The sequence below is a fragment of the Fusarium solani genome (genome assembly GCF_023522795.1).
Source record: "Fusarium solani strain SB1 chromosome Unknown bctg00000014, whole genome shotgun sequence".
Classification (NCBI taxonomy): Eukaryota; Fungi; Ascomycota; class Sordariomycetes; order Hypocreales; family Nectriaceae; genus Fusarium; species Fusarium solani.
The window spans coordinates 986,851-1,011,877 of record NW_027072141.1 but is presented as its reverse complement, the minus strand read 5'-3'; the positions used below and the strand labels follow the sequence as shown (position 1 = coordinate 1,011,877).

Below are 25,027 nucleotides of genomic sequence, written 5' to 3'. Positions count from 1 at the left end.
GACTGGAACCACGTAGGATATCGTCGAACAACGAGAACGAGGGCTCGCGCTTTGCGCTCCGCCAGGTATTCGGTCCCGTAACACGGAATGCGGAGCTAAGTCAGATTCGATGAAAGAGACGAATGTGGGTACGAATCGATTGATGTTTTGAAGTATTGCAACGCTAGCAGTTTAAGGAATTGTTCCGTCATTCTCGCCCCCTGGTTCGATTACTCGACATCTGACCTGCTGCCCAACTCTCTCGTTAAAACTTTTCCTTGGCACCCGCTGTTAGCGTACTGCTAGGGCGAAAATATTTGCAGGCCAAAATAGCAGCAAGCGCAGTTGTAGAGCTAACGGGACTCTAACAGATGCCAAAAGAGAGGGATTTAGAGAGTTGACCTTTCTCTGAGACGCCTGTCCCTAACGATACTGAGCCTCGCGAGCTCTTGGCATCGCCTTTAGGCGCTCTTTCCTATGTAGTATTTCCGGCTTCTTTGAGCCTCGACTTTCCGGCTTCGCGAGCCTTAGACATTCTCGGCCCCGTGCCCTCGACTTCCCGTACGACCGACCTCGGCAGCCCCGGCTGCCCAGACAACACCAGCAGCCGCCAGATACTCGACCGCTTGGGCCCTCTCCGGCCCTCAACATACAGGGCCTCAATCACCCCTTGCCTTCCGTAGCTTCACGCTGCGTGACCGACCTCTGCAGTTATGCACTGCCCAGAGATCTTCTTCCTTGTGCAGCTACGGCTGCTGCCTGGAGTACAACCGGGCTGGACATTTCTGTCTCACCGCCTCGAGATAGCACAGACACAAACCGCTAGGTCGAAGTCGTGAGCCCTGCCCTGGCTGCAGCGATCTTGATCTGTACAATATCGCACGGGTTGGCTGGGGAAATTCGTGATTTCACGTATATCTAGCTGATTTGATTGCGTGGTCGAGCTACGCGAACGTGAGGCGCATTTACTACACCGCGTGGATGCTTTAGATGGTCTACCGTTGTCTCCTCGAGACTCCGTAACGTATCGCGTTTGAAAACCCCAAAGTTCCATTGCGTTCATGTGAGAACATCACATTCGAGACAGCATGCGCACCAGCTCGGAGCCAGATGCGGGTCGACCTCCGGAATCATTGGGAATTGACATGTCCTGGCCCAGCGACGATGTTAATGTCTTGGGGCAAGAGTCTGCCTTATATGTGACTGGCCACGGTCGAGTTGAGGAGTGGCCGAATCGTCCTCAATCCATTTGACTGGGTGAGCATCTGTGGAAAAGGTAGACAGCTGCCCGATAATGGCTAGATCTGCGTTAGGACGTTAGATAAGGGTTCTCTGATTGACATTCCCACTCGGAACCCTTGGAACTTGCCACAGTTTCGTCCGAAGTAGGCTTGGTCGGAATCCCCATCGTACATCTCACAATTGCTACCGTGCTTGCTGGGCTCATTACTCCGCATACCTGACTCTTTGATGCGCTCACAGGTATTCCCTTCCGTCAAGATAAGTGTGATAGCAACCCTAGACAAAAACGGCTCAGAATCATTCTTGAGGCGTCAAAATATACATGCATACATCCCCGAGGCGTCGAGAAAGTTGTGTCTGGAAATCACTGGGCGGTTTTGTAGATACATCATTAGAAAACTAGGAAATTGGCACAACTACATCTAGGGCACCAAATCGATTATACTCCATGGGGGGTGAATTCGTAAGTATTCCTAGTGCCGGTTACCTACCACCCGTAAGGAGTCAACAGTCGATATTTGATCTTTTCATTGAAGTCGGCATCGACATCGAACAATATCTCTCGAGCCTTCTCTAACACTGGATGTCTAGAGATGTCCTCAAAGTTGCATCCAAGGTACGCTGGGAGAGTTTCCCAAGCCGGATCGGGGCGTGTAGCTTTTCCTTACAGTTGGTGAAGAAGGACGACGAGTTCGGAGATGGTCTCCGTACACATCTCGTAGAGGTGGAGTGTCTACGCCAGACAACCCAAACTCGAGCACCGTGCCACCGAACGTAAAGTTCAAGATCGACGACATCGACAAGGAGTGGACTTGGGATTTTTGGGTGGGTTGGCTGACGAAATGAAACATTGGTTGGCAGCTCCTGATTTGACTAGGAACCTCACGCCGAGTAGCTACCCTGACCTGCAGGACGTTGATATATTCATGCAGTCAGTCGGCAACATCCTTACCAAAGACCATGCTCTTTGAAAATAAGTGTATTCACTGCCTACACAATCCGCTTCGTCCATACTTCTTCCAACAGAATGCCATCCTTAACCGTCAGGAGGACCAAGTCGGTCTTTCGAGTATACCCTGATGCCAACCGTGCAAACTGCATTCCAAGGATCAGACAACTCCTCTTCGTCCGAGTCGCAAAGATCATCGCTCCGAGATTCACTGAACTTGCGCCGTCTCTGTCCCTTTTGACGAGGGTGCGCTGCCGCCCCTGAAGGCATGCCTATGTCGTCGTCTCTTGGTTCATGGTTCATGTCGTCACTGCTGTATAGCGCTTCCCAATCGTCCACCGGAGAGTCCGAAGAGTCATCCCGCCGCGTCGTGCAAAGGTTGTACTCCATCTCCAGCCCTGTATAGAGAGAGATCCGACGCTATGGCTTTCTCCGACGGACCGACGCGGACGAATCTGCGACGATGATTCTTCTTGCCTCCTCGACCAAGCCCATTTTCTTCTCAGTTGACTGATGGATGAAGTTGAAGCAGTCCTCGACCATGTCACCGAGAACGGAACCGAGATAGATCTCATGGTCAAATGGGTTAGCTACACCGAGCCTACATTGGTCGCTGAACATCCGTTGCAGAAAGACTGTCCATCGCTCGTGTACTGCTACTGGAATTCTGTTGGAACGCGAGCAAAAGCAATGGGTATCAATCTCTTTCACGTCTTCAAAAATCCTGCGCTGGAGAGTTAAGGAAAAAGCCTTGCACTTCTTGGTACAGTGGGTCGGATATCCTCCCCAAGCAGGCAACATGGGAGGCAGCGGCGAGGGTGGCATGCAACGCAAAAGAGGTTATGGAGACATATTTGAGGGCGCATAAAGGGCGCGGCAACTGCATGGGCAAGGGAATGCCGAGCGGTGAGTAATGGGGTCCAGTGGTTGTCTTCATGATTATACAAACATGGCAGTCATGATACCTACCTAGATCTGATACCTTAGCCTCAATACACGGGATCCGACAATTATATCGGCGGACGTGAGACCCACGCAAAAAGTGAATCGGTCGGAATACTATGGCTCGGTATTGTCCGAAGATCGGAGTGTGCGTCGTGTGCGTAAGGGAGATGATTTAACTGCACTGTTCTGAGTTTTTCCTTTGAGGAACCGGCCAAGGTCAGTTTCTTGAACCCTTGCTCAACCTGCGGAGAGCAATCTGCTGCCTAACGCTGGTTGAGGCATGGCATTGACGAAGATAGTAACCTGTTTCATGCCAACAGACACGCCGTCGTTAAGACGAACTAGCGATTGCAACCCGACACTTACCATCCAGGACCACCTAATGGATAACCCCACCTAATGGATAACCAAAATTTCGCTCCGCCCACACAAAATCCAAATTTTGATGCGTGCATAAAACACCAGGTCGTCAATTAAAAAGCGAAGCCTTGGAGAGAGACTCTAGAAAATTGATCAATTTTTACTCTCTGCGTGGTTTTTTGACCTCCCGACCGCTCCGTGTGCGCTGGCAGTGCTTTGTTACGACCCTAAAGTCGTCACTTTCATCCTCTGATCTGACACCCACCTCAATCACCGACTCGACCTCCTCATCCACATCCGCCTCTATTTCTGCCTCCTTTGAGTCAAGAAGAGCTTCTCCAGCCGCTAGAGCCTCCGACAGAGCCATGAATCGTCGGTTCGGGTTCGGTACCGCCTTTCTTTTCTTCCCTCGCCGCAGCTGGGACACCTGCTCCTCCAGCCCAGTAATCCGCGCATTCTGAACGGCCACCTTCATCTCTAAAGCTTCCAGCCCCTTCGCGATCTTACTGTACTTCTGCCTGGTCGGACGACTTCGGTGTTTGGCCAAATCTCTCACCTGGCGGCTCGTTTTCGGCGTATCATCTGAGTGCAACTGAGGAGGGCTCGGCGTCTTGAACCGTTCCACCACCTTTTCTTTGTCCGGTTGAATTTCAGGATGTGTTAGAGCCTTGTGACGATTTATAGGCCAATTTCCAGTAAATCTCCAGCCGGATAAGATAATCTCCTTCCTCATGCCCGCCTCTCTGGCTTTCGCGTATGCCCGAATAAAGTTGACTTTGTCAACCGGCGCAGAATCGGTCAAACTAGCCAGCTTTTGGAGTTCTTTCCGATACGCACCTTTGATGACGTTAAAAATTCCATTATCTAACGGCTGCAAACCATGAGAACAATGTGCTGGCAGGTAACAGCAGTAGACGTTGTTTAGAAAGCACGTAGCCATCCACTCATCCTGGATGCTCGTCAGCGATCTTATAGCCGGAGACTTTGCGGTGAAAACCCCAAAAGACTCACCTGTGCATGGCTTCCGTGACCGTCAAGGATAATGAGTCTCGCATCCGATGCATCACGAGGCTCTGTTTGAGGAAGATAGACGTCTTTCAGCCACTCGAGAGCTATGTGGTTGTCGGTCCCAGCCGTTGGGCGATGTGATGTAGTGCCAGTCGGCTATCAATTTGAAACTCGTCCAGAAACCACTGTTTCTGTAGCTCCTTTCCTTTAAAGATAATTCCGGGTTTTAAAGCGCGGCCAGTTGCGGTGACGGCCTCGATAAATGAGGTCCACTTGCGCGACTGGGGAGCCCTTCAACATCGCCTTCTTCTTCGGGTCAGAGCTCCCGATTACGAGGCTATCTAAGCCTGGTTGGCAGCCAATTAGCTATGGCCTATACAAACCCGTTGGGGACTTGTAGATAACGTACCGAAACCCGCCATTACGCCACCCTCGTCCACATTAACTGTGTTCTCAGGCTTGATCTAGCCGTACTCGGTCTCCCGAATATCAAAGTACCAATTGACCGCTTTTGGTGTAAATCCGTCAAATCTGGCGGCTTCCTGACGTTTTCCCAGCTTGGTAGATAGTTGTAGGTGACGTTTGACGAACCTCGTGGTCCAGTGCTTGCCCAGAGGCTTGTTATCGCCTTGTTGTTTGAGGATGGCCTCGACATAGGCGCGGAGCTGGCTGTGCGAGGGAGCATAGCCCAGAGACTCTTGTCGCAGCACCTAACGAACGAGAGTCTTCTCCTGGCTCTTGGAAATACGCTGTTGGGCCTGGATACGTTCATTCCTGCTCGCTTGACCGGAAAGTCGTCCAGAAAGGGTCGACTGAGGCACTCCATGTTTCTGAGCCGCCTCATTCTGTGAGAGGCCTCTATTAGTGGTATATAATATGGCCTTAGCTACGTCGTCTTCGGTATAATTACGACGAATCATTGCGGAGGGAGTTCCGTCGAGTAAATTAGGTGAAAACTCGGCTTGAGTGGATGGAGTCGCCTAGGGTACATGAGGTGAAATGCAAAAAAATTCAAAGGGCTAGAGAACTAGGCCACGAGGCGGAATGGGGAAAATTTAAGCCGATATGAAAATTATACGAAAAAAGCAATATAGTACAGGTCTTAGTTTGCAAGTACCTTCATTCCTGGCCGAATACGGTGCAGCTGAAAATTTGGATTTTGTATGGGGAGGAGCAAAAATTTGGTTATCCATTAGGTGGGGTTATCCATTAGGTGGTCCTGGATGGTAGGTGTATCCATGGCAGAATGGGGTACCTTGAAGCCGCCCCTCATCTCAGTGAATATCCAGTCAGACGCAGGACATGATTTCGACAGCAATCCGATCTGTAGCTCCGAATAAGGCATTTGGCAGATGACAATGGAATACATGTTGCCTGGGGGACGTTGAAGTACTAGTTATCTTGGCTGCAAAATTCAACTTGAAGGGCTGGGAAATACCGGTAGTTCTATTACAATCTATGGTAGCTGAGACTGACGGTTTCTGAATGTACAAAGTCTCGAAACTTCTCCAGCGGGTAAGCCATCCCTTTGTCCCTTCCTTTTAGAACACTGAGTATGCCGTGGCTGTTGACTGAAATGCAAAGTCTGCCCTGACTCGGACCTGTGGCAGAAAAGTCACCAACTGCGATGGTGCGAAGAGAACGTATACCTTGAGACCCGAATGCCCATTCGATGAGATCGCAAAATTCTCTTTGAAGACGATAAGTTGACGGCGACGAGACATCGCCGGATACCCCTCTCCTTGCGCAATTGAGAACCCCAATCTTGAGCACCGTACAAAACGCTGGTCGAATCCGTCTCCTCGATATTGGTAGCTGCGGTTGCGGATGCTCCCCAGCTTCGATTGATGCATTCCCAAACCCTCGAATCGAAAATATGAGAAAACGGAGATGGAGAAGCTCGAGGGACCTTTTTGAAGCAAACGGAAGGAGCATGGTTCTCTTGAGAAAACATACATTAGTTACCATTGAACGGGGCAAAATCACACGATCAGTTCTGATATACCATCGCTTTGGAGATTACTCACAAGATGTTTGATTTCGTGTTTCAAACCTAGGCACTGAACGTCGAGAAACCCCAAAGGATTAGAAGACGGACATTTTTCCAACCGTAAGAAAAATGGTTCCGAAGTAAGTTCTGATGACCAACCGGAGGCCCACAGCTCATCCAACACGCAATTCCGGAGTGTGGACCGATGAGCCAAGATACTTGACCAAAACTCACGTTTCGGGAACCATGGATCTGATGTTAGCCGCAAGGCTAGATCGGTTAGTCCGCTGAAGGAGCCAAGAAAACGCATGACCGCGTCTTTCAGCTCCTCCTCTTGACTGACAGAACTTGTAAACTCGGTACTGGTGTAAATCTCGAACGCCTTGATTTTAGGTTGCACCCGTAGTTCCACCAGAGTGGCGAAAAATCCAGGCAACCCGTGGCAGTCGCAGAAGCGAAGTGAGACCAACGTGTTGAACTCAAGTCCCCGAGCTAATCCAGGCCCGATAGTGGTAGACAAAAGAAACAGCTCTCTTAGTTCTGGAAACATCGGCATCGACGGAGTAGGTTGGATGCGAAGAAGCTTTCTCAAGAACGCAGAATCGTGGATAATCGATTCCTGTTGAGATGATGGATGTCCATCCTCATCATCATCGCATTGTCCTAGGTCTAGCTCAAGTCGCTCTAGATGCCGCCGGTTTCTTGACAAGGCAGATAATAAGGTCGGGGCATCTTCTGAACGAGGTGCTCTCCACCGCAAGCGTTTCAGCTTCCGAAAGTTGCCCAAATCGATGGCTGATCCTTGAGTCGCCGGTATGGTTGGCTTGTCATGGCAATCAGGGTCTGTGATGATACTCAAAGCGCGGAGCAATCTCTGACGTGTAGTGATGATACCCTGGGGCCCAAGAATAGCTTCTGGAATGCATGTTTCCAGGTCCCAACTGTCGCATATCGTTAGAGTCGGACGATTCAAGCAAATGCTCGTGTTGCCATACCTGAAGGTGTCTAGACGATTATCACCGATCTCATTAACAATCAATCCGGCGGCAAACGCAAGATGCTCAAAATGACGAGAATGGTTTGAAAACCCCTCATATGGACTATAGTCGGACCTTATGGCGTCGTCGTCGGATGCGTCGAGGTCAGAGTCGGACTCGATCTCGGACTTGATCTCGGCCCATATATCATCCTCGGTGTAGGATGCATTATGAGGACAATCTGCCCACCACGGTTTATGAAAGTCTATTTTGAAATGGAGGTGCCTGACGTATTTCCAGGGTATTGTTGGCGGCAAGTTCTGTGGTAGCTTGTGCAACGAGAATGGTCCGGTAGGTCTGACGTCAACTGAGTGCCAGAACTTTGGCAACGCGACGTCACGTATAATTCTCGACACTTCAGTGAGTGACTTGCGGTCTTTGTCAATGGTGACCTAACCCTGTTAGCTGATCGTGCCCTTTCCGGCTTGCAGCGGGCAGACGAGGTGGTTGTCAAGTGTCAAAGGGAAATACTCAACGTATCCAATGATCATGTTCAAGATCTCAACCGGCAATTTGGAGATTATGTCCGTCATTACGGTTATGCAAACTTGGAATATCAATGCGCTTCCACTTTCCGAGGAGAGATAGCTACGCATCGATTGCCCTGTCAAGTTGAGCAGTACTCATGCGTGGCCGTCAAGGAATATGGTAGTTCTTGTTTTTCAAAGGTGGAAAGGATGAAAAAAAGAAAGAGAGTTAGAAAAACTAGGATTTTAAGGAGATAATATGCAAAGGAAAAAAAGCTGAAGGAAGGTACACATAGGCATCGTAAACTGCGGGAGCCAAAAACGGGCGTCAAGTTGGGTACTCAATGTAGCTCGCACTGCCTGCGTTCCACCAAACGCAGTGTCCAGTTACAGACCTATTGCGAAATGGATGCATGTACCCTGGTTAGGACAGCTGGCCTTCTTTGGTAGGCACCCAAAGCCAAAAAAGAGTCATCTTCGTGGACGGTGCTTTCTTTCATTTCTTCTCTCTTCTCCCCAAAGCCCAAAAAGAACTTGCTAAAGCTGAAGTGATGATCGAGCGCTAGCCAGCATACTCGCTAGACTTGAACCTCATTGACGATCTCTTCGCTTTAGCTAAACATAGGATTAGAAAGAAATCCCGGGCGGACTACTGGCGTGGCGGTGACGGGACATTCTAGAATGCCAGCGGCAAGGCGATCGCAGCCATCACTTGTGATGGGCCATGAGGTTCGAAGAATTGAGATATCTGGAAGACAGACAACTCTTCATACTGAAGGAATGATGGATGCGGGGGCTGTGGCCATAGAAGACCAGCCGCGTTCTCACGGAGATCACACATCATCAGAAGTCGTCTTACCACGTTTTTCTAGCAGGTAACTATTTCTGTGGAGCAGCTCTACACTCCTAAGTTCCTCATCGGGGTGGTTAGCAAGTAATATCCTTGAAGAGGGGGCGGCCCAAGAAGGAAGAGGAATCTTGCCCGAGGGCGACAATAGTCCGAAGCTCAATATCAATCTTGGGCCTGTGTACCACCGAGGTCAACACTACTTCAAGAAACTACTTCTACTCGCCCGGAGCGAGGAAATCGTTATTTCAGAACCCAGACTCACATCAAAGGTATCAAAATCCGCAAATAATTATCAGTATAGAGCGCCTCGTAGGTATCGCATGACATCTTCCACACCGGTGGGTCATTTAGCTATTTGAAAGCCATACCTAGAACCAGAAGCAAACAGGCAGAAGTGGAAAAGCCGGTTGATCAGATTACAACGAGGCAGGGAAAGTTGGAGGGCACACCCATCTCTTTTAGTGGCGAGGCGATCAAGGTTCTTCACGTTGCCCAACTTGGCAAGCAGCAGGTAAGTGAAGGCTCTGGGCCCGCCAAGCTTCCAAGGATACGAGATGTCTGCTTTCAGGGTCCACTCGGTCGGTCATGATGATGCAGGGGACATTGAGCTGCGAGTTTACGGGTGTCGGCCCCTGGTTCTCAACCTGACCCTTATCTAGCCGTTGATTGAAGAACTCTACATTGGGTTCGGCTTCAAATACATGCATGGCTGCAGGAGTTAATCATGTGTCAGTGTCTTTGCCAGGTAAGCGGGTGGGAGCCAGGCGTGTGGAATATACCCCCAACTCTGCAGCAGCAGCATCTTAACCGATAAAAGGAACTTACTCTGATAGGTTTTCCAGAACCCTTCAAGGGAACTGTTTTCATCCTTCACCCATGCTATGTCATGTAGTTGCAAGGCTCCGACCTCCCAGTCCTATCACGACCGAGAGGTGTTGTCCTGTTGGCGCGAAATGCTACCCCACCTATCGTTTGTTCGATACATTCCCATTGGCCTTTCCCATTTGTCGAAAACACGGGATAATTCTTCTTGATTCTCTCCATACAATGCGTACCTTTAATTGATGCCACTAGATTGTCTAGGGCAGACAAATATTTTCTTCAGTGCTAGTGCCGCCTTGCTATATTCGCGCTTTGCCAGTCTGGATACGCTCCGATCGTTTGCGAACTCTCCCCTGGCTGACGGCGAGTCGGCCGAGAGATCTCAGGTTCAAGGGCCCCTCGTGCGAACTTTGGGTGGCAGCTCTGTATAGTCATAGTCGAGATCCATGTTAGCGCACCTACCGCGTATTTCGCTCTTCTTACAGTTCTTGCCACACACAAGACAGTTGGGGCACGGAAATGATTCTTTTGGGTCTTGGGGCGGCCTTGGCTAGTCATTGTCTAAATGCATCAGGGAGTTAACGTTGGAGTCGAAACAGTAGCCCCAGGCTCTGTCTTCGCCCATGGAAGGCCAGTCACCGTCTCAAGAACTGTCACCTCCGTTTCATTGTTGTTGAATGTCAGTGTGTTCTATGCAGATGGGAAGAAGGCGTGGTAATTCACCATAAGGTTGCAATACTTACGCTGTCACTGACAGCATATAGGACGAACACTCTTTTCCCTATGAGATGGTTTGGCCGTTGGACAGAGGTTAGGCTGTGAGTAGCCATCTCTACCTGCGAGTCAGGGCCCGAGAGACTTGCTCGTCCTCCACTCTGTGGTCATAGAAGCCCAAGCCGACAATGGTGTTGTAAGGCTCAACGCCAACGCACCAGAGCTGCAACGAGCTCGTGTCTCAGCCAAAGGTGTTAGATAGATGTTGAGTGTTCTAAATGGCACTTACTAAGTTTAAGGCGTAGTCGATTTCGGTCAGATTGGTATGCGGTAATTCCTTATGATAGAGTTGCCGCTATCCTAGAACGCCGTGCAAGTCCTACGATATGAGCTTAATCTAATTGATATGAGCCTCGATGCCCTTGAGATCGAAATAGCGAAAGTACTAGCCTGAAGAGGGCGCTGCAAAGGTGATAATGTAGTCGCGACTGCTTGCGTTAATAGTCACCAGTGAGACTTTATAGATAGTTCTTGGTATCCCCGTCTGAGCCGTCGCGGTCGTCAACGCTGAGGCATCCCCAGTCTGTGACAATGTCAGTGATCTTTCTGCACCAGGGACTCATAGCATTTGTTAGATCTCCAGAGGCGCTAGCCTTCTCGCAAACGACTAGAGCGCCAAGAGCTGAGGCAAGACTGCCAGAGCAGGATATAAACAGCCCCCAAAATGCAGTCCTCGCCAAAGTCTGTGAAGGGTGATCGATGGGCTATTAGGGCTAAGTCCGAATCTACTGCGGCATGATAATGTATGATACTTACCGACATCGACATATTCGTATTGGGGGAAAACTCCTAAAGGTTGCTGATCAAGGTGGCCATGTTCTCCTTCAAAGCGGGCGACGGGGAGGTATCTTACCATGAGCGGGGTTCGGTAAAGGCCAGCCATCAAGAGCAATGACAATCTTGAGGTCCGGGTTCCTGGTCTCGGCTTTCGATGGTCATGTAAACCTTAGATTCGAAGGCTGATGATGATTAGGGATTGGAACTTGACGGAAAGCCCAGGGGAACAAACTTTTCTCACTTATCCATATCTTCTTTTACCCGATGACCTTCGCATCCCGCTCAAACAAGTAGAGACTTGCCCAAGAGCGCGTAGGCTTGATATCCTCGCTGTCCCATTGCTGCGCCCACCAACAGTTGCCTGGCAAGTCCGCGAGTAACGCCTTACTCTCGCTCTCGGAAAACGTGCCGCTGGATTTGGGAGTAGCTTGCATCTCTAGCGAGGTCGCCAGGCGGCTTTGGTCGACTACCCGAGCCCGAGGTGAGGTATGGTTTAAAAAACACTGAATCCACCATGTCGAAGGACATTGTTCCTAAATGATCCTTCCTTGTTCCGCCAAGGGGATATGCTCGCACAAATGTAAGTCTGCCGGCTTCTAAAAGCTCAGTTGTACCTGCTTACCGTCAATCATTTCAGATACGAACACAACTATCCAGCGGGTACTCAACCTGGTTCACACGAGCACTTCAAGCCTCAGATAGCCCTTTGCCGACAATCAGCTATGCATTCCGTGTCAACTCGTCGAAAGTTTATTCTGTAGCTTCTGTCAGCCAAGGAATTTGGGCTGTCTGAACGACGATCTACGTGATTGCTGGCAATAGCCCTATAGTCATCTGCGGGTACTGAGTCACCAGCATGCAGAAATATCGAACTGACTATGATTCCGGAGTGGGCAAGTCCAAAAATCAAGTCCCGGACGGTAGGCCTCGTAAGCTGCTGGAAATTATTAGGTTCGCGATTTCCCGTCGACCAACCATCGCGTGATCGAGGGAGGCCCTCTTTGTCGCTACGTAAACAAATCAGTGTTTTGATAGCTGATGTAGAAGATGAATACCATTATTACCGGGTCGGAGGTTCTCGCTGCCTTTCTAGACGAGAAGAACAGTTCAGGTTATCAACCCAGCGTTACTAGCCCTTCGCCCTCCCGGAAGGATTCAGTCAGTTACAAATTCTGTCCTACGAGCATACCGATTAGCCATCTTTCGTTTCCGCCTTTAAACAGATTACAAGTGGCGGGCCTCCTCGGAGAGCCCGCGGCTTGGCAGTCAGGGTTAAGGCAAACTCTTCCTGGAGCTTTACGACACAGATTTGCTCGAGGAGAATAGCCTATCATCTGAGGGCCTATATCAGCGTTGCCACCCAACCAACTTAAATAAAAGTAAGTCAAATTGAGGGCCAATTTGACTGGCTTGACTCCCTTACCAGCCCAAACTCGAACTTGACTTACTCAGTTCAACTTGGCAAACTAACCTATTGTGACAGCGAGAATCACTTTCTGATCCTGGTTGGCTCTTTTCTATTATCATCCAAAGCTCACCGCCGTCCTCGCGGCATTCTTTCCCAATGGGATCCGCGAGCAGATTGCCAAACCGTATGCCGCGAGTCCGGCACCAATTCTTCAAGCACTGTAAGAACTCGAGGGCCTACGGATGCATTGTCTGAATGGGCACTGAATAGTATCGTCGTCAGTATCTCGCCTGCGTGGTCTGGTGCTTACAAATTGACCACGGTTCCGGCTGTACTTGGGTCATAATGCTACTTTCAGACTTCGAGAATCGAGATACTCGAGAAGCTAGGTATTCTATCCCTGTCAGAACTTGTCAAAGTTTTCTGAGTTTACTGGGCTTACCTTGTCTTGTGCCTACATCGTCAATTTGTATGGGGGCTCAAGGATATGCCTGGTATCACTCATAAGGTTTCAATAGTCAGGTTCAAGGTGATATTTCGCAAGTGGGGTTGCTACCTTATTGTGCCTCTCGAGCGAGGAAGCCGACGACGCCACGCCGCCTCCCCATAACTCACTGAATCATCAGATAGTTTGAATCCAACTTAGTCTCGCTGTTGGTGACTTCAAGCTAAATAGCAGTCTTAGGGTTGAATTCGGCTTCAAGCTGCGTTGCAACATCCACCAATGCCTTCGACCGCTGCGGCGATGCTCGATGTACCTGACGATGTTATAGCTCTTTATGGTAGGGCTATTATTGCGCTATTACTGGAAGTCAGCTTGAGCATCGCCCATATTAACTCCACGATCGAAAAACATCAACCCCGAAGCTTGAGAGAAAAGGCTTAGCGGTGGGGCCGAAGATATGGCCAAAAGAGTGTACCCAGGAGGCCTTGATTCCATCCACGTCTATTAGTAGGCCTAACACTTTGCAGAGAGGCTCCATGGATGTGTTGTTGTTCACTACAGTAGCCGATCTAGCAGCCTTCGCATGCCGGTTAGTAGGGGTCCCGAGATCCAAAGGGGGGGGGGTAAACTATTAAAAGGACATCCTGTAAGTCAGCCCGGAGCCCTTCTTTCGTCTTCTTCTGGAATAGCTTTGACAGCTTCTCTGGGAAAGAGGTCCGCTCAAGGGCCAATTGACCCTCCAGGCTCGAAACGGACAGATTGAGCAGCTCTATCATGTATTTATTCGAGAAGTTGAGAAAGGCTGGTCGGCGTCAATGATATACGCCAGGCCATAGTTCTTCGGCACGTGCAGCGCTTGCTCCCGTCATGGGCTCGAGCCAGGGGCGCTTCGAGGCGGCCACCTAAAGGTCAAAGACGGAACCATGGATTCATGGTCATCAGCGGCACTAGGGTCACTAGGGCCATGGGGCCATGGGGTCACCTAGAGGGATCCTGTGGTTATTAAGACCGTCAGTAAGACCTCAGAGGGGGGAGGGGTAGGTACTCTCTAAGATGTGCTAATGCGGAGGTCGAGGCTTGATGTTGGAAGAGCATAGGGCTCGCCATCTTGCCACAGGATCGGCAGTGCGGCTTAGTAGTGTCATCGGGGTTTAATTCGAGCAAAAATGCCCCGTGGTCCTTAATCCAAATCAGCCGGAGCTACCCTGCCTTCTTGCGGGCCTTATCTCCTAGTATATGTGACCGGCCCTTTACATTAGAGCGCGATAGCGAATGTATGTCGTCGGTAAGCCTCGATTGATAGCTCGCCCAGCCGCTAGGCTATGGTTTTGCGTGCCTGCGCTTGGCGACGAAGGAGGGTGAAGGCTTACGGTGCTGAGGTACTTTCTGGAATGCTCTGAGGCGTCGTGGAGGGCGAGGGGGTTCTTGGGCTTTGTTATGACGACCCAGATGAAGCATCAGAGTGCGAATAGCATCAACTGGGGCGGAACTGACTGTGGCAGAGGTAGTAGCAGTAGAGTGATGCTAAAATATGTAAGAACGAAGGGGCTCATGGCTGAAAGCGCGAAATCCGTAGAATTTTGTGTTGTGTTGACTTGGGCAGCGCCTGGGCCACGGCTCGTGGCCAGCCCGTGTGACACAATCCAAAACACCAGAAAATGGTGATCACGATGGAAAAAGGGTCACTGTTTCGGCCTCATGTTGGATCGAGAGTGGGAACTGTAGCAAAATGCGGAAAACGTCAAAAAATAAAATAAAAAATAAAAAAATAAAAAATAAAAAAATTACGTCATGTCTGATACAAGTCAAGCCGCCGGGGCCATACTTAACTTACTTGACTTGTTTGTGTCAACGTGCCCAATCTGATTCAAGCCGAGTCGGCTTGACAGCAGCGCGGGCCCAGGTCGTCTGGAGCTCGTTGTCAATCAAAAGAGCGTGCTACATGACCAGGGTTGGACATCTATCGAACGTGAGTCGAATCGACAGAGTCATTCGACGCCAAGTCACGAATGTTGAATCGAATGGGCGTTCGATTCGGTCGAATGAGCGCGAGAGATTATTCAATGCCGTTAGAGGCCGGTTTTAGCGTGATTTCATTGTCGTGTTGAGAAGCCCGTGGCGCGATCGTACGCGACTGAATGATTGGTGCCTTAATAGCTGTAGTGCAGTGTGGGTGCTAAGATCGGTTAGCCCCAAGATTTCCGATGTCAACCATGCCTCTTGCAGCTGCAGCCATCATCCTCTATGACAACCCACAATTGGTTGCTTTATAAAATTTCAATGCCAATCTACTAAATGGGGCCTTTAACCAACCTCCACGGCGACCATGTTGCGCGTATGAGAGAGGCTAAAGAACGTGTCAACTCGGCTGTAAAATGCGGCTGAAGAAGTTAAGAGGTACTGGGGCGTTCATGATAGAATAGGTGAGAACCTTGGTATCCTCCATCATCTGGGTACAGGGTAGGTCCGCCTCCGAGCTTACTCCGACATGTGCGACGGGATCCTGCTCAATGCATTCGAGGGCTCGGGTCTTCATACCTTCACTGCCGCTGCTAAGTCACAGTGGTAACGAATGGGTTGATGCAAGTGCGTCGCTGAAGGAAACGAGAGATATCTGGTCAGATCAGCTTAGGACCCGTTTTTAGCTAATGGACTTATGCTCCGAGACATCTCTTCTGGGGTCACCGGGTCCTCTGACCTTATTCTACCTAAACCTGGATTAATTCGTCATGCGTTCGATCGAATTGGAGTCGAATTTCGAATATGCGGGGACCGCACTCAATTAGATGGATGTCTGTCTGACTCTCTTACGGTAACATGATGTGGGGGTGAGTTGTTTCCGTTTTCCCAGAGCTAGCTCTACGGCGCAAGTACATGGTCCTGCCACTGCCTAACCGTACCGCCGCCTTTGGGAATGTCTTGAAATAAGAGGCCGATCAGCTTCACAGATCCGGCTACTGACCTGCATTAGAGGTTTCTTCCGAGGCGATTGAGCGGAGACGGTCTGGTGATGAGTTTTGCCACCTAGTAGTGTTGGAAGACGGACAAGCTTTTAACAGCATCTCTGATGCTAACTGGGACTTCTATTAACGAAGATACTCCCACAACAATAAATTTGAACCTTCCCAATTCGGGGGGTTTTTTTTTTGGGGGGGGGGCGGGGGCGGGGTCTTGGTGTTTCTACTTACTTTCTTGGTTTTCCATTTTAATTGTCGGACCTTGGTAAAAACACCTTGCAGATTTGTCTTCTTTACGTGCGTGGCGAGATCATGGACTCTGAGTTGCCTTCCAACTTGTCTATTTTTTCCGCATTATGGCATTGGACCATGTAGGGAGAGATAGTAGTGTTCTCTTGGTAAAATTGCCTCCTTTTGCATTCGCAAACGGTGGTAATGAAAGCTGCGACCCCGTAGAGGAGGACTGAGAGGATAGTTTCCTTCCAACAAGGAGAGGGGAGAAGTAAAGTGAAATAAAAGGACTTCAAAGGGCATCTGGTAAGTCAAAAGACCAATGGAATTAGGCCCCTCCTAAGTTGAAATAAGGATTTTCCAAACTCGTATCGCTTGATCCGAAGCCTTGGCTTATGAAAGCGAAAGAATGCAATATACATGCTTCTTCAATGGTAAAGCAAATCATTATCCCAGTATCCTCCCCAACCGCTCCAAGAGGTAAGAACAAACACCTATTCGTCTCGTCAGCGAGTGAGTTGGGCTCGTTGTCTAGCCTTGGTGATCAGGATGAACTGAGTAAGAAATGTGCACCCGTTGGTCGGCCTGTGGGGCCCAACTGCTTCTGTCGCTCCTACCCTTGACTACAAGGGAATCAAGGTAAGACTTCGCTTGTTGTTGATCATCATGCTTCCTCAATCAACTGGTCGAACTTGTGAGACGTCATTTGACAAGCCTTCAATTCGAAATCAGGATGAAGTCACATTGATCCTCGGATACACTCTGAGGAGAGGAAGCGAATGTTGGGGGACAAGTCCGAGCAGATATATTTATAATGAAATTGCCAGCCATTTAAGGACACTTGACAATGAGGCGAAATTGATTAGGTAGGTATCTTGTGTTGTTGTGTCGCGCAGGGATGCTGAGTGCACTTGACAAAAGGTAGTTCTTGTTGTCGTGATTGTGATTATTCTTGGTTAAGTTTTCATGATCTCAATGAGAGGCCCTTTGGGGCCTTATATCTTTGAATGATCCCATCTAGGACTTTGAACCTTAATCGTAGGACTTCAAACTTTAATCTTGATCCTGAAGCTTAGGGGGAACTCTCAGTTCTTCCAACACGCCCCCATCCACCTTGGCTTCAGGGCACAGAGTCATCGTGGACTTCAGTACTCCAAAGGAGACGACCGCCTTCTTCAATCGGGCATGGACTAACTCGGATTGCTTCAAGGAAGTGGCCGTGACTGACCGAATCCAACGGCTTGGTAAGACCGTCCGCTATTTGTTCATGAGTGCTGACGTATTGTACGTCGATGTTACCGGCTTCAACTTCTTCTCGGATATGGTGTTCGACCAATGGAATGTGCTTCGTTCGTTGGTGAAGCTCGGGGTTTCTGCAAAGTTTCAGAGAACCCTGATTGTCGCCGTTCAGAAGAATTGGTATGTTGAGAGGGAGTTGTAATTCGGAGAAGAGGTTTCTGATCCAGGCTAATTCTCTGGCGCATTGAGAAAGAGCAGTGTACTCGGCTTCAGTAGTCGAGAGAGCCACAGTCTCGTGTCTCTTGGCTCTCCAGGAGACTGTAGATTCTTCGAGTTGAACTAGCCAGCCGAAGGTCGACCTTCCGGTCGACTTGTCCCTCTTCCAGTCCGAATCAGCCCAGGCAACAACGTTCCAAGCAGTGTCCTTGTCTTTCTTGACGCCCCCAAGCACCAGACCGTGCTTTCTTGTCTTCTGCAGATAGCGAAGTCCTCTCTTGGCAAGCCTTGAATGAACAGGTGAAGGGTTTGCCATGTATCTTGAAAGGACTGAAAGAAGAAAGGCTAGATCAGGTCTGGTCTGTGTCATTCCGTACATGAGAGAACCAGTCCTTGAATCGTAATTCTCCCGTTCGCTCGGGGAGGCAGAATCCGTGTCGTCTCGTGGTAGCAGTGTGGAGAGCACATTTCGCTCCATGGGAGTGTTGGCAGGTCGGCATGCCTCAAGGCCAAATTTCTCGAGGATTCTTGTAAAGTAGGCATCCTGGGAGAGGTAAATTAGTCGAGAGTTCCTGTCGCGGGTGATTCTTACGCCGAGGAAGTATTTGACAGGACCGAGATCAGTCATTGTGAAGATCTCTCCCAGGCGGGCTTTGTACCCTTGGATTGCTTCCTTATTGCTGCCCATAAGAAGAAAGTCATCCACGTATGTAATGATAACTACTCCTGTTTTAGGATTGTAGTATACGGCCGTGTCAGACATCATTTGTCTGAAGCCAAGGGATTCTAAGGCCTTCTTCAATTTCTTTTGCCATTGCCGAGGAGCCTGCTTGAGCCCATAAAGCGATTTGGTTAGCTTGCAGATTCTCTCTGTTGAGAAACCTGGTGGGCGGTCTTCTGGGTGTTGATCGAAATATTCAAGTAGTCCTTCCGGCATCTCGATGAAGACTTCCTCGTCGAGGTCCCCTTCCAGGAAAGCCGTGGACACGTCCATTTGTTCGATCTCCCAGTCGAGACAGGCAGCAACGGTGAGGAGGATTCTCCATGTTGCTACTCTAGCAACAGAAGCAAAGGTCTGGTTATAGTCGAATCCAGGCTGTTGTTCAAAGCCTCTGACTACCAGCCGTGCCTTGAACTTGTCTAGGCCACCATCCTCATTCTTCTTGACCTTGAACACCCACTTGACTGTGAGTGGCCTATGGTGAGCTTGGTTTCGGTCCAATATGCGCCAGGCTCTTTTCGTGAGGAGACTGCGCAGCTCACTGTGTATTGCTCTGAGCCAATGCTCCCTTTGTGGACCTTGAAGCGCTTCAGTCATTGTTTTGGGCTCAGTGATCACCTCTTTTCGGGGGGATCGGGCAGCTGAACTGATGTCTTTGATGTTGTCGTCTGTTCATGTTGAGGATTATGCACCCCAGCATGCTGAAGATTATTCACTTCAGATTGATATAAACTTGGAGTCTTGATTTGCTCCAGGACAGACTGTGGCCGACCTGAAATGGGAGCTCCGTTCGTGCGGATTGTCGGCTCAACATCATGCTCAGTTTCGGTCAGATGTTCTGTTTCTCCGACCTTCTCATAGAATGTGACTTGTGCAGAGCGGACCAATTGATGTCCCTTTCTGCGAGAGGGCACCCAGCAGGTGTATATCTGTGAACCTTCCATGCATAGGTAGATTCCAGTTTCTCCTCTTGGACCAAACTTGAATGATCTTAATCTTCGTTCTTGTGGTATGTGAACCGTGACTTGTGAGCCACAGATTCGTTCTCCGGAGAGATTGGGCTTATTGTCCTGCTCCGGGGAAAACCTCATTGAGAAAGCTCTCAAGAGGAGTAAGTTCGTCGACTGCCCTGGTGGCTGTTATATTTGTCTTGCGCACCATGTCTTCTAGGACTAATGGCCATAGTTCCATTGGGACTTGTTCTGATTCGATGGTTGTTCTGACTTTGTCAAAGATGATGCGATTTGATCGTTCAGCAACACCGTTGAATTCGGGAGTATGTGGCGTTGTCTTGATGATCCTTACTCCGTGTGAAGACTCGAGACGCTTGACAGACGCGCCATAGAGCTCGGAGCCGCCATCCATCTGGATTGCATAAACTCGGATCCCATAGTGAGTCTGGAGCGTTGAGATGAGCTGGTTTAGAAGTTCTGAAGCCATGCCCTTTCTTGCAAACGCATAGGCCCATCTCATTCGGTGTCTATCATCTGTGACAATCATTCCCCATTGCTGGCCGTTGATCCCTAGAGGATTGACCTTGAAGGTGTCAACATGGAGGAATCCGGCCTTCTTGGCCCTTCTTCGCTTGTTTCGGGGGAGACCATCTTAGGGCCTTCGAGACGTCGCAGGCGAGACAGTAGTTGAAGGGTTTGTGATTGTGGCGCTTATCGCAAAACATTCCTTTGGTGATCTTTGCCGTCTGAGATACCTGATATGGATTGATATGGCCGAGCCTTCGATGCCAAAGGTTGGTATTCAGGCACTGCGTTGACGAGATAGTGTAATTCTGAGGTTCTGGCTGGTGTCGGTGGACGGCATGTTCTGACAAAACAGTCTCTCTAGAGTTCACGTAGAGACCGTCGCCCCCAATGTATAGGTGGGCAACGAGGTCTCCCGTGGGATCATAGAGATCGTTGCCGTCTATCCAACCACCATTCTTGTAGAGCCTGAGTCCAGACATGACGTTGACTGGAAACTCAGGGATGAATAGAGTGTCTTTGAGGTTAATGGTGACTTCTTCTTGCCACTTGTTGACAAAGGTAACCTCGACTGTTCCTCTGCCAGATGGGAAAACCTTCCCGCCACCGGTGATGAGGACTGTTCGTGCTGCAGAGTGGAGTTCGCTGAAGAGACTCCGGTTGTTGCAAATGTGAACTGAAGAACCAGTGTCGAAGAGCCATTTCATATGTGCATTGACGTTGTCCAGTGAGGCTCTGCACGTCTCCATGGTTTCATTCGAGACTTCGTCTTCTAGGATCATGAATGACCTTTCGACCGTCATGTGGTTCGACTCCTTAAGATGAAGATTCTTGACGTCATCGTGTTGATTGTCGTATTCCATAAATTCCTTGGCGAGTCGGACGGCCCAGTCAGGTCGTTTGTCCTTGTGGGAGAACCAGCAATCATTTTCGTGGTGGCCCTTCTTTCTGCAGTTTGTGCAGATATGATCCTTGTGCTTGTTGATCCGGTGACTGGCTTCTTGGCGAGTTGTATTGGGTTTGGAATTCTTGGAGTTGTCTTTGTGACGATTGCTAGCCTTGCGATTCCTTGCATTGGAGCCCTTCTTGCCAGTCTTCTTTCCGTGGACCCAGTATGCAGAGGCTGATCCAGGTCTGTCTTCCTCGTCCGATGATCGGTTTTCGTCGATGAGATCTTGCTGCATTGATCGAATCGTAGGTGGATGCTCGGACCGAAGAAGAGCCCGTTGCCTAGCGGTCCAATCGGGGTACTCGTTCTCACAGGCAGCTAGATAAACCACCTTTTTGAGAGTATCTGAAATTGGCTCCTTCTGTTCGAGTAGAAGTTTGACAAGACGCTCAAAGTCAACATTAAATTGCGGGATTGTCTCGTATGAGTTGGTCTTGATCCGGATGAACTGATACAATGTTGTTTGTAGAAGGACTGGACCAGTGCCGACGCAGTAGGCTTGGAGAATGTTGAACATCTCCTGGGGGGTCTTCGATCCCAACCAGTTGGCTGAGAGCCTCTCCGGTACAGTTGCCTCTGATGGAGACGGCAGCTTTTGCTGCTCTGATCTTCTGATCCATGGTCCGTTGTTCTTCCGAAGGATAATCGCCGAAGACAGCATCTTCAAGGCCATTGATCCGAAGAATGGCCTTTTGAGCCGGCGAGTATTGCTCCCAGTTGGAAGGGCCTCCAAGTTTGAGCTCTTGAGGGAGAAAAAGAGTATTTTTGTCGGAACTAGCCGTGGTGCTATCATAACTTGAAGGTAGAGCATGCTGTTGATCTGAAACACTAGAGTGCGATGATTCAGATTCAGGCGATACTCTTATCGTGTTATGACGTGTTCGCATGGTAAACCGTGGAACTTGCCGTGAAGGCATCTTGGTGAGGAAGAAGGTTAAAATTCGGTTCTTTGATTCAGAAGAGAAACCCGGTGTTCGCCAGCCGGGCTCATAACCTGTTGTTGTGTCGCGCAGGGATGCTGAGTGCACTTGACAAAAGGTAGTTCTTGTTGTCGTGATTGTGATTATTCTTGGTTAAGTTTTCATGATCTCAATGAGAGGCCCTTTGGGGCCTTATATCTTTGAATGATCCCATCTAGGACTTTGAACCTTAATCGTAGGACTTCAAACTTTAATCTTGATCCTGAAGCTTAGGGGGAACTCTCAGTTCTTCCAACATCTTGTTGTGGGGTGGTGCAAATTGGACTTCGGCGGCCGGTGTATCCTCCTTTCAGACGACGGACTGAAACGGCTCCCCCCTACATGTTCAAACAGTAGTTCTCGGCTTCTCTGCTTGGATTGGGATTTGCGACCACCCAATCCGTTCGCCCCAATAAACGAGTGTCCCTCCTCCCCTTGAGATGTTGTTCCTACCATTCTTTCCTCCCCGCTGCCGCCACTGCCTTTGTCACCCTCTGCCTTGGTCTTTCAATCAGTTTTAGGCCCAGTTTTTTCACCTGGCAATTAATAGATGATATCCTCGTGGGAACTGGTAACTCGCACAATTATGACAGCCGCCAGTGTTATGGGCCGTGCCCGGCACTCATTGGAAGGTTACTGGGAGTTGCTGGCGTCTGACAAGAAGACACAATATCTTTTGATATGCTCGGTGTACCTCTTGATCTTTGCGTACCATACCCGGCGCAGCCTGCCAGTCTACCATGCCAAATTTCGCAAGCAAAGCTCTTCGTCACTGGTACTACACATCCTAGCCGGTTCATTCGAGCTTATACGATATTACACCCGAGCTGTTGACGGGGATGTGGTTCCAGAAGTCCTCGACACGGTCGCGTGCTTCGCCCAGGCATTCACAACTCTACGCCTCTCAAAGACCTTGGTGCGGGGCGACATAACGACACGACCGTCTTACCAGGCTCCCGCACTGATGAGGCCCTTCGTCGGATTGACTGCACTTGTCTATCAAAGCCCCTCTATACATCGGGCATCAGTCAAGCTTCTCCACGCCTTCCTCTACACTCGAATGATCATATTCTTGGCCAAGAAGTTTGGTATGAGTAAGATTCACTCGAACGCCACGATCTACGCGCACGCTGTTTTCCTGGGTGCTATTATAGCCATTCATGATTCTGGCCTGCCCGCTGGGTGTTCCTGTTTACATCGGTATGGTAGGGGCTGTCATGGTCCTCAACCGATACGTTGCCGATCGTCTAGCCAGGTCTGTCACAATTAATGCCCCTCTATCGATGTAACAACCTAATCCCGTCGATAGTCCATGGACCTCCGAAATCTCCATGTCGATATGGGGAAGGACTCTGATGTGCGTGTTGCTCTGGCTAGGGCTGGCTGACCTAGAAGCGATCAACAAAAATGACCATTCTTTGAAGCCACCCGCACCTGCGAATGACGAGTACGTCCAGGAAGGGATGTGAGGAAGGGAGGCGTAAGGGTTGGAAGGCAGCGAACGAATTCCTCCCTTGCGCATGTATGTGAAGATGGGCAAAAGCAGGGAAAGACCAAGGCAGCCCCTGTAGAAGGCTAGCACTTGTTTTTTTTATAAATTCGTTCCACGGACAAATCGCCGCCACTTTTACCAGAAAAGTATAGTTTACCAGAAAAGTATAGGCTTCCTGGAGGTCTGGCACATATCGGTAATCCTTCGTCCCAAGAATACTACCAACGGTATCCAATCGGAGTTCGCGTAAAGAATGACTCGCACGTCAAATGGTTTGCGTGAAAATTCCCTTTCCCTGGGCAAGGCAGTGAGGACCCACGGCCCAACAATGACGGGGTTTGAGCTGCCAAAATGCCACTCTAAAGGGATTTGTGTCGCGAATCAAGGAGCTACGGTGGTGTCACACAGGCGAGGTGATCCAGCTGTCTCCGCAGCCCAAAACGATAGATTCGCGGCATGAGTTGCTCTGTTTTGGAATGGTCAGTAGGTAGTGTAGATGCTATTTTGAGGCGGGTCCCAATATTGATCACAAGCCACAAGCCACCAGATTCAGTACTGCTCCTACAGCTCAGGCGGTAGTCATCGCTGTTACGAAATAGTCTCTTTAGTGAAAGGCGCCGAAAATATATTCCATGAGACGCCGCAAAATGGCTAACCAAGTGACTGGGCTTTAGACGATTGGGGACTGTGAAGTATGTCAAGACGTGGGATAACGATAAAAATAAAGAAGACCGACGCCCAAGGTACCTGATCACCCAATTAAATTAACTGAATGCCTCAGTTGCGTTGAATCGACCTGGACAACCGCTGTCTCCAGTGGAGTTGCCCAAATGCAGGTCAAATGGAGTTGGATGGACACCGGTTGAAGGATATTCCTATCCAGGCGCACCTATTTCCACCCTCACTCTTCCGCCGCCGTTTCTTCGGGTCTCCTTGCTATCCATGATATATCTTCCGCCTCCTCGTCGCCATTCATGTTCGCAGCAGGAAGAAATAAAACATCCAGATCATCGATCACCCAAGCCAGCTCGATATGAACGAGGCTGCCAAAAAACATCCCCGCATGGCCGTTCGAAAGACTTACTGGACGGACTCACCAGGTGGATCTGAGGTTGGCCCCGATGACGGTGCTTCCTAGAGAGCCGACGATCTAATCGCTCAGGGCCTTGTTTTCTCGTTTCCGCCTTTCGCTACCTAGCAGCTCAGATGACTCCACAGCCACAGCGAAATTCGCCATATGAAGATAAAATGCGCAGCTTTTCCTGATCGCGGTACGCAAGAGCGGGTATTGGATGAAAGCTCAATTCGGCCATAGCGGCTTGGGACCGTCTTTTTAGTCGTCGTGAAGAGACAGCAAAGCGTACCGATGTTTGCGTGCGGAGATGACGTAGTGGCAGATTACGACCAGCCTCCGAGCGCTTGTACAGAATCGAACTCAGACGCTGCGTCTGTTTCTGGTTTCGGTTATCGCGACTACCATCTTCAGTGGCGAGATCGATGATTGGACGACGATTATCTTTCCCCCACCTGAAGAGCTGGAGCCACTCTGGTCAGATTCCATCTGGTAAAGAACAGCAAGCTGTCAGCTTTGATTATACAGATCAAACCTTTGGACAGGAGTACGAAGATGGATACGACGGTGGAGACAGCGATGAAGAGCAAGAGAGAGGAAGTGGAGGCGGGCACAAAAGAAGTCAGCGAGCACTATGACAAAGGCGGCATGGTAAATACA

At 49.7% G+C, this 25,027-nt stretch overlaps 4 protein-coding genes across 4 annotated transcripts; 1 reads left to right on the top strand and 3 right to left on the bottom strand.

Moving 5' to 3' along the window:
- Nucleotides 1–3,635: 3,635 nt before the first annotated feature.
- On the bottom strand, nt 3,636–8,043 carry MRS44_017799 (uncharacterized protein; the record flags this gene model as incomplete). Its single annotated transcript, XM_065615693.1, has 9 exons — nt 3,636–4,424; nt 4,487–4,587; nt 4,893–4,947; nt 4,990–5,148; nt 5,203–5,341; nt 6,133–6,298; nt 6,708–7,414; nt 7,469–7,902; nt 7,951–8,043. The coding sequence occupies 9 exons, from the start codon at nt 8,041–8,043 to the stop codon at nt 3,636–3,638; spliced, it is 2,643 nt and encodes an 880-aa protein (XP_065471765.1).
- A 2,838-nt stretch (nt 8,044–10,881) lies between these two features.
- On the bottom strand, nt 10,882–11,634 carry MRS44_017798 (uncharacterized protein; the record flags this gene model as incomplete). Its single annotated transcript, XM_065615692.1, has 4 exons — nt 10,882–11,030; nt 11,180–11,212; nt 11,277–11,338; nt 11,462–11,634. 4 exons carry the CDS (start codon nt 11,632–11,634, stop codon nt 10,882–10,884), a joined length of 417 nt encoding a protein of 138 aa, XP_065471764.1.
- Nucleotides 11,635–17,361: 5,727 nt separating this feature from the next.
- On the bottom strand, nt 17,362–21,731 carry MRS44_017797 (uncharacterized protein; the record flags this gene model as incomplete). Its single annotated transcript, XM_065615691.1, has 5 exons — nt 17,362–19,085; nt 19,151–19,346; nt 19,576–19,953; nt 20,126–21,342; nt 21,413–21,731. 5 exons carry the CDS (start codon nt 21,729–21,731, stop codon nt 17,362–17,364), a joined length of 3,834 nt encoding a protein of 1,277 aa, XP_065471763.1.
- A 658-nt stretch (nt 21,732–22,389) lies between these two features.
- MRS44_017796 (uncharacterized protein) lies at nt 22,390–23,272 on the top strand (the record flags this gene model as incomplete). The annotated part of the gene is made up of 3 exons (XM_065615690.1): nt 22,390–22,897; nt 23,013–23,058; nt 23,113–23,272. The coding sequence occupies 3 exons, from the start codon at nt 22,390–22,392 to the stop codon at nt 23,270–23,272; spliced, it is 714 nt and encodes a 237-aa protein (XP_065471762.1).
- Between the last annotated feature and the right edge of the window lie 1,755 nt (nt 23,273–25,027).